The sequence below is a fragment of the Oryx dammah genome, unplaced genomic scaffold (genome assembly GCF_014754425.2).
Source record: "Oryx dammah isolate SB20612 unplaced genomic scaffold, SCBI_Odam_1.1 HiC_scaffold_25, whole genome shotgun sequence".
NCBI lineage: Eukaryota > Metazoa > Chordata > Mammalia > Artiodactyla > Bovidae > Oryx > Oryx dammah.
This window is the reverse complement of record NW_024070209.1, coordinates 87,667,997-87,677,009: the sequence shown is the minus strand read 5'-3', so window position 1 is coordinate 87,677,009 and position 9,013 is coordinate 87,667,997. Positions and strand designations below refer to the sequence as shown.

Here is a 9,013-nt window from a genome sequence, read left to right as displayed (position 1 = left end):
ATTCCCAGAGTCATAAGCAGAAAAGTTTATATGGTCAGACAGATATCAGGTAAGTATAAGGTGATAGGGAAGTGGGGGAGAACTTAATATTGTTAAAAGGACAACACCATTCATTGTATTGAATGGAGGGGAGGGCAAGGTCTGTAAGGAACTGCAGCACAAACATACTGTCTGAAGGCATTCAAATTCAGTATTTTTAGGATTTGTGGGCAAACTCTCCTAGTTCAGGTATTCCTTATTCACTCCCTTATCAAGTACTCACTGTGTGTCCCCTGGCCATCTGAAATCCAGGCATTCTTGAGGTTCTTTCCCATTCTAATACTCTAAGGAGAGTTTTATGGTAAAATGGATGAACACATGACAACCAAAAAGACAAAAAAAAACTTAAGACACAAAAAGAGTGAACTCAGGTAAAACATAGAGGGAGGGGAAAACTCAAAGAACTAAAAAAAAATAAATTCTTTGAAAATAAAAAGTTTAATTTGCATTAAGTATAACAATATACAGTCTATAAATTCTCTGAAACACAACTAAAAAGGGCAAGTTTGGTAATTTTGAAAATAACAGTCTACTTTTTCTAGACACTTGACCAAGATGATGATATAAGAAATGTCAAGTTATATATGAGTTTACATGCATTCTGCTATACATTCAGGCTTTTATCTAAAATTTTCTAAAAGAAACACTTCATTAAAATGAATTCAAATTTTACAACTATGTGGAACAAAGGAAACTGGCAGAAGTGACAAATCTCTCTTCTTCAACCAACCGGAAGCAGGATCACTGAGTAGTAGGTGGTCTCTTCTTTACCCCCTTGTATTTGGTGAGGAGCCAACAACTGTGAGAAGGTAACCGAATTGTCAGAAGGAATGGTCTATGAGCAGGGTGCTAAGACCTAGAGCCCCTGTCACCTTGAAAGAAAATGAGGTAAATAAGTATAAAACACATGTTAAAATTAAGAGAACGATGGTGGGTAATCAAGATGATCTTATTTCAAGCAACTCAGTTTGAGTAACAGGGAGCATGGAGTTCAATGCTTTTTTAAAGTAAAATTTTATTCAAGTTCTAATAATCATTTGATAGATTGTGTTTTGTTAACTCTGGGCAAAACTAAAAAAGGGCTCATATTATACGTCACTGGTGTAAAAAACACCGTACGTGCTTAGTTGCTTCAGTTGTGTCCAACTCTTTGCAACCCTATGGGCTGTAGCCCGCCAGGCTCCTCTGTCCATGGGATTCTCCAGGCAAGAATACTGGAGTGGTTGCCATGCCCTCCTCCAGATCCTCCCAGGAATCAAACCTGCATCTCTTACGTCTCCTGCGTAGGCAGGCGGGAAGTAACATTACACAAAACATATTAACCTCAGGAAACTAAGGACCTAACCGTAGTCTCTGTAAACGAGCTGATCACCCTGTATAGACATTGTCAGAACATTCTGTGGACCTCAAGACAGCCCCACTGCCTTTCTTGTACAGTATCACTATAATTCACAGTTCTGGCCAGTTTTGGTTGGTTCTCACTTCGGTGAGGTAAAACCACGTGCAGTTTTACTGACTTTGAGGAGTCATTCTACTAATAGTCTGGAAATCACTGTTTGCCTTTCTTGATGGACCCATTTATTCCTATTAATTCCGTATTTTCTAATGTGCCACTGTAACTGGAGATTCAGAACTCACCACAGAGCAAGCCAGACCTGTTCAAAGAGCTCTTGCCCTTTAAAGAAACCTCTCACCCCCAGACAAGGGCACAGCAGCATGGTGTTAACCAAGGCTGTGCTTTACCATTCTACCTAAAAAGCTCTGACCATGTCGGTGACAGTGGTTGTTGATTTCTACCAACTGTTTTAGCTATTTCTTACTTTTAACCATAATTCTTTTTAAAGTGGTGAAAATATTAATTCTCTTCTTGGTAAGAACTGTTTCAGTGGTGGCTTAAAACTAATGACTTTGATAACTAATTTTTTACATACCTTAGCTTAAACTGGATCCCTCGGAAGATCTATCTATCTCAAAGGCAGCATTTTCTTCCTAGGCATGAAAGGGTTTGAGATATGTAAGATTTCAAATTTGCCTTCTAGTTAATCAGTCTCAACCAAGGATTCTCAACCTCTCTGAAGTGATGAGCCATTAAAAGACCATCCAAAGGGAGGCTCTCAGTTATAGATTAATTTATGTTTCTCAATTCATTTGCAAAATTATGGCCTATGCTTAGAATTCTGAGTTAGGGAAGGGTTAGGGGCACCAGAACCTGGAAATCAAAAATGCAATCATTTCAGGTAGCCCACCCAGGCTGGTCACCCCTCAACCACTACCCCAAGCAAAAAAGTCCCATCGGCTGTCCCTTCCCTTCTGCCAAGTGTCAGCATAATTCCAGAAGGGCAAGCAGTGAGGGAGCCTAGATATATTCAGTCTCAAGTGTCAAGAAGTTAATTTCACGGCTCCTTTCTTTTACCAGCTTATTCCCTCAATGTCACTCCATAAAGTTGAGGGGACAGTGCCCTCTGGTTCTCTTTTCCTGGTAGCTGAATTGATTTTACTCGAGTTAACCAGGAATTCAGGGATTTTTAACCTAGGATACTTCTAAACAGGCTGAGAATTCCTGGTATAGCCAATACTTATGTAATCTTAAAACCTTTTAAATTTAGTATTTTAGCCAGAAGGATAAGGGATTTAATTTCATTCACAAATACTTTCTAATACTTAGCATTTATAAGGAAAAAAAGTCATGATTACAAATATATTTCACTCAGAACTATAGCATGCAGGTGATCTAAAGAGTTCTCAATTTAAGAATTTTAGCAAATAAGTTTCTAAAATTTGGCTAGGCAATTAAACTTATTCTGACTGCTGTGTAAAACTCACATAAATAAAATATAAAACAAAAACAAGTTTTCATGTTAATATTGAAAATGGTTGTTAGGAATTTGAAGTTTCCCCAAATTTGAGAGCTGATCCTTAAACACTCAGCATCATGAAAACTGTATCAACTGAGAGAGCCATCGGTTCTTTTCCAGTCTCTTCTTTCTACAGAAAGGCCATTCTCACAGGCACCACCCCACACATCTGTGGTCAATGAATCTGCCTTAAGATTAGCTATGTGGACAGAACTATCTGTGGCTTAAAGTAAAGGTAAAACAGTTTACAAAACACGGCAAGACACTAACTGAGGCAGACTCTTAAGGGACTGGCAAATTTAGAGCACCGATTCTTTTCTGTCATTTTTCACCCAGTTTACAGCAAAGTTTTGCATATGTGAGAGTCAGGCTGGGCTACAGGTTATAAATAGATACAGATACACACACACATACAGACACACAGACTTGAAAGGATCATGGTGCGACTCAATAACCCATCTGGTTTGTCAATTTCTGAAGCACTGTGAAAAAGCAAACTTTTCCAGGATGCTCATGCAACAAATTAAACTGACATCCTCCCAGGATCTGGAAAACCCACTTCTTGTGGTTACAGAAACGCACGGTACAGAGCAGCGCTTGGGCGCTATGCTTCACAAAAGCACCATTCAGACGCTGGACCTAACAGCCATGCACTCCAAAAGACCAGGGAGAGTCACTCAGGACACTCCTGCCAGCTGCGTGACTGCTACGTGAACCTGAACGTCTTCAACGAACTTTAGACCTCTGACAAAACAAACACACAAATTACTTTATTTTTAATCAAAATGTGAATCATCACTGCAGTGAATAAAAATTCATGACTCAGAATAGCATGCAATTTTTTTATTGTGTTCTAAATCTATTTGTACACTTAATACTCTGGTATTAACTTCACAAACAGAATAAAGAATACACTACAATGATATTAAGCTGCATCTACTCACCTGAAAAGGAACAAAATATTGCCCCTGAAATAACTGCTGATTACACAATACTGCAAACTAATAAACACTATAAATACTAAAATGTTAACATTTCAACATATAACGTCAACAACATTCTGCCTTCTTTTTTAATTGATTAAAACATTTGTTAAGGTCATGCAAAATAAATGCTTCATGGAAATGTTAGATTACACTCAAACAGCAAGGCAACGAAACCCACAAGAGGCAACTTTTTAATGCAATGACTGGTCAAATAAACTATTCAGCATGTCAAGAAAAATCCGGTTAAATGGAAAACGTCAAAAATGTAACACCACATTTAGGTAACTGCTCATCTAGGATCTCAACATCTACAATCCTATTTGTGACTGAAGATTATTGTGCTACATGGATACGTTATGTTAAAAAGGCCAAAAAGATATCAACACATGATGGCAGGGGGCATCTCCAGTCCACACCACACTTCAATGGGACCGTTCTCTTAACTCTATCAGTAAATGAACAGTCACACGAGATTCATCTTTTCACCCTTGCTTTGTTACATGTCTTTAAACTTTTTTTCTGTAAGTGTTTCATATGATCCTCTCCCAGCATTCACATGCTGATATAGGGACAGGTCTCTTGATTTAGAAAGAAGAGTGTCTAGGTCATAGGGAGGTGATGCCCCTCGCCCCATGGGCCAACCTACTAGCCACTCACAAGGGCCCAGTTTCTGGGGCTCTACTCTGGACACTGTTGACTCACTCTTTTATCAACTTTTAAAGCCCTCTTTATATTTTCTACTTACAATTTTAAAACTCTTTGATAAGCAATCTGTTATATAGCACACAGTTCTCAACTTACAGAGCATTAACCTTTCGTCTCTAGAGGCTATTCCATGACTTTTCACCCCTTAAGAGCAAAATGTGCTTCTGGTTCACTCAGCATCATGTCTTCCCTCAAACATTTAGTGATTGAATGTTCCTCAAAAGGAGTCTCTAGCTTGTTACTTTTGTTGGCAAATTCAGCTTATATTTAATAAACTTTCTGACCTATCTTTATACTCAGATCTTGTCTTCCAGCTGTATGCCAATGAAAGGTGTCATAACAACAGTGGGATTTGACGCTTCTAAGTATAAAGACAATGGGGCTGATGGATGAGCCAGGCTTTCTCACACTTCCCTCTGCTATATAGTATGTGTCTCTTTTACCCAAGATCTTCTCATCCGTGAAGGTTTTGAGTGAAATAGACAAAGATAACGTGCACAGATGGAGTCACTAAAAACTTAGGTCAGTCCTATCACAGGGGCACAGTAATGCTATTCTACTTGTGCTTGTTCTTCTTAAAGAATGCTCTCCCTTTCTTCTCCAAAGCCTGTGCTATCGGAGGAAGCTACTGCGTGGAGCTCTGAGGAGTCCTTTGAGAGCCTCGTGTAGCTGGAACGCTGCCCTCGCTTGTGCGCCATGCTCTTCAGATTCTCATTCTGCAGAGCAGTGGAGTGGGAACTGGAGCCTGACCTCAGGAGGACTTGAGGCATCTCCCTCAGCCCCTCCGTCTCATCAGAATTCTGGTTGGCTCTGTTAGCCGGGGCACTGTTGTTGTTCAGGGTCACAGTGCTGGGGGTGCGATTCAGGTTGTAGGCTTTGTGGCACGCTGGCCAGTTTTCCTCGGGGCTGCTGGCTATCAAGCTGCATTCGGAAGGGCTCTTCTTGTCCTCGGAGCAAATGGACATCCGGGCTACGAGGGGGTCTGGCAGGCCACTCAGGCTGTGCGGGACTCCCCGTCTTCCACTGTGGGGGTCATCTTCAAGCTCTATGAGGTTGGCCTTTTCAAGCTGGGAGTCATCTGCCGCTTCGTTGTGAAGGGAGTGGTTGGGTGAGCTCTCATTGGACCTCACTCCCGAGTCAGAGGAGTCCTTTTTGTCAAGGAGGGCATCTGACAAGTACTCTTTGGCCTTGATGAAGGTTCGAATGGGCTCTGCACTGTGCTCTGGAGACTTCAACGCTCTCTCTGCTTTCCCTTCAGCTTTCTTGTCTTTGTCGTCTTTGAGCAGCGGAGTGTTGTCTGACTCTTCTGTCCCAGATTCGTCTTCGTCACTCGGGAGTTTCTGATAGCGCAATCCACCTCCCTTCAGCTTCAGGTCTGTCTGGAAGAGACTTGACCTTTCTGAGGACTTCTTGCCTGGGAGAAGCTTACTGCCTGACTGATCTGATTTTTCATCTTCCTCGGTAATAGGATCCAGGGGTGAGGCATCATTGGTGGAAACTCCTGATGAGGAATAATCTATAACATCTCCCCTCTTCATCAGAAATGACTTCCGTGTATCATCTTGCTTTGGTTCACTATCCTTCCCTTTCTCGGGTTCTAGACTAGAGTGAATGGAGCCCCCGGATGAACTCTGACCCATGTAATACGTGCTGTGTGGAGAAGACCTGCCACTCATGGTTGTGGAACCTGTGCCCCCTTCTAACTGCGACATCTGAGCAATGTACTCTCTATAAGCGTCTCTATACTCAGCCTGCACCTTATCAGTAAGCTTTGAAATTTCAATACTGGAATCCTGGGAAGTGAGACTGGAAAGACTTGGGGTTCTGCGAGTTTGTGACTGTGAAGACAAAAAAAACAAAAACAATAATAATTTAAGAATTCAAACAAACCAAAAAAAAACAATAAACATGAGCTTAGAAAAAATATATATATATGGACAACAAGAATTGTTAAAGTTATTAAAAATACCAAATTCTTTTAAAAGAATTCTGTATAACACAGTTTAACAAAAGCTGTGAACTTATGAGTAATTTTAGTGTTATTAGAAAGCTTTATATAAATTTTAATAAAATTAGTTTACTGTTAATATTTAAAAGTATAATTTAAGGTTATATTAACAACCTTAGGACATGTTTTTATAATTTCAAACTTTTAAATGTATTTAAGGCAAAAGTCACCTTCATTGATAAAATATAAAAGTGCCTCTTAGAAAAGAGAAAGAAAATGAGAGTTAAGATAGGATCTCAAGAACAAAATACTCACATCTTCAACGTATGTTAAAAAGAACCTTTCTCAACTTGCACAACATGAAGTTTCTGTCAAATTTCAATTCAGAGAGAGTAAATGTACTCAAAATGCAAAACAAAAACAAAAACAAAAAATTTTAGAGCAAAAGCATAGAATGCAATGGAGAAGATGAATATTGGGTCCAAATGAATAGAAATGGAAGCCACGAGGTCAACAGTGAGGTCCAAGTAAACAGAGAAATAAAATATTTTTAGACGTCTGATCTCCAATGTGAAGTTTTAGGATGAGAACTGCTTTAGATCCCAGAGAAGGTAATACACAAGGATTAAGAAATAAAGATGAGGGGAAAAAAAGGAAATGGAGAGAAAAGAATCAAGGAAGTTTTAGAAAGGAAAGAGCCAAGGTTGAAACAAAGCAGAAATAAGGTAGAGTCTTCCTTGTACAGGGAGGAAATAACCCAGCTCGCAAGAAGTTTCCCTTAGACTCAGTGAACACTGAGAGGACGATGCCACTCCCTCATACCAAGTGCAGTCTTTGTACCCCTCCCAGGGATCCATGAGGGCCAAACTGTTTTCCTAAGCATATGAAGATGACCTTTGCCTTTCCACTTGCATTCTCACAATAATGCACAGTGGAGTCCCCAGAGGTTCCCTCATGTGTGACCTCCCAAGAGACTGAATGCCGAAGCAGCTAAGGGAATCTAGCTACTATTAAGCCAAGCATGAAAGATTGGTAACACAATTATCATTTTCAGTAAATATGTTTTGTTCTCAAAAATAGTCATTTTTCATAAAAGTGTCATCTATGTTGGTTTACATTGGTTTAAAAGATAACTGGTTTATTTTTAAGTTTCTCAGTTTTTATTTCTAATATGGCAAATACCGAAAGAGAAAACTTATAAAAACAAAAGCTCTTTACAGGTCCTTCAGTAATTTTTAAGAGTGTAAAAGGGTTCTAAGATTTGAAATAAGTTTGAGAGTAGTGGTACTGGAGGGAGGCTGGGAGAGCTGCCAGGGCATGGTGGGAACACCAAGTATGGAGGATGAGGATTTCTCAGGAAATGTTCAAAGGAATTCCAGAGAAAATAAAGGGATCACTGTTGTTCAAACAGAGAGATAAAAGGGTCAAGTGTGGACTTAATTTACTGAAAAATATAGAAAATTTTATCTTAGTTAATGCACAATAATAAAATGCTTTTCCAACTTAAACAAGATTTATAGTAGGTAGAAAAAAGTAACAACAACAAAATATTTTTACTACCAAACCAAACACAACATCCTTACAAACAGCAGGCCTAACAGGCATTGCTTTTTCTAAATACAGTTCCCTTTCCCTAGAGTTCTTTGTAACTACTTCCTGTTTTTCCTCCCTTGCTCATCTTCTCTCTGTTGTGTGCCCTGCTCTGATCTTTTCCTAGTTTGTTTTTCCTTTCTCCTTCTCATGTTCTCTCACTTTTGTTTTTAATCCTGATCCTTGCCTGTCCTCCCTCTTCTAAGAACATCCAAAGAGCCCCTCCATGACTAACATCAGATAATAAAAAGGAAATGAATATCCGTGAAGATGTATCTTAAGCCAATGCTTACTGAATTGAACAAGAAAATAGCAAGTGAAGGATGAATTCAGCTAACTACCTAGAGAGCCCAGTTCCTATTTACCTTCAATGTCATTACTCTTATTTTACTGTTTTCACAATTCTTATCAACTTCAGAAATAATGTTATTGTCTCTGTTTTACTGACTGTCCTCTCCAGAAGAACACAGCTCCTGGAGAATAGGGCCGCCTCCCTCCACCCTGTTCACTTGGGGACTCACTGAAGAGTTTCTAAATGACTCTCTGAATGCACCAACAGAATCTCAGCTAATTCAACCCCGTCCTCCCTCTTCAGCTCATGTAAATAACAGCATTCCAGTAAATACCTGCCAACTCAGGTTGCTGTGGCGAGGAGCCCCTTCGTCCAGGCCGAGAGTGTTCAGCTCTTCAAAGCTGAAGTTCAGGGTGTAGGGAGCCTGACTGGAGAGCTCGGTGTGGGGCAGCTCGCTGTGTGCGGAGCGACGAGCAGGTTCACCATGAGGAACAGAGCTGCTGTTTTCACTCAGTAAACGTGGGTCTTCAGGGACCACTTGGTTTTCTGCATTTCTCATTTCTAATATCTTAACAGTAAACAAAGTCATCAATATCCA

At 39.9% G+C, this 9,013-nt stretch overlaps 1 protein-coding gene across 15 annotated transcripts in view; it reads right to left on the bottom strand.

Moving 5' to 3' along the window:
* Positions 1–454: 454 nt before the first annotated feature.
* The window catches only part of KIDINS220 (kinase D interacting substrate 220), a 94,348-nt gene continuing 85,789 nt past the window's right edge, over positions 455–9,013 (bottom strand). For 10 of the 15 annotated variants that reach the window (XM_040224964.1, XM_040224968.1, XM_040224970.1 and 7 more), the window contains 3 exons: positions 8,750–8,983; positions 1,971–6,423; positions 459–911 (listed from right to left, as the gene is read on the bottom strand). In XM_040224964.1, the coding sequence (XP_040080898.1) occupies positions 5,161–6,423; positions 8,750–8,983 (1,497 nt within the window). In that variant the 3' untranslated portion in view covers positions 459–911; positions 1,971–5,160. Of the gene's footprint in view, positions 912–1,970; positions 6,424–6,848; positions 6,902–8,749; positions 8,984–9,013 lie in introns of those variants that run through there. The other 5 variants (XM_040224979.1, XM_040224980.1, XM_040224977.1 and 2 more) reach the window with 4 other exon arrangements.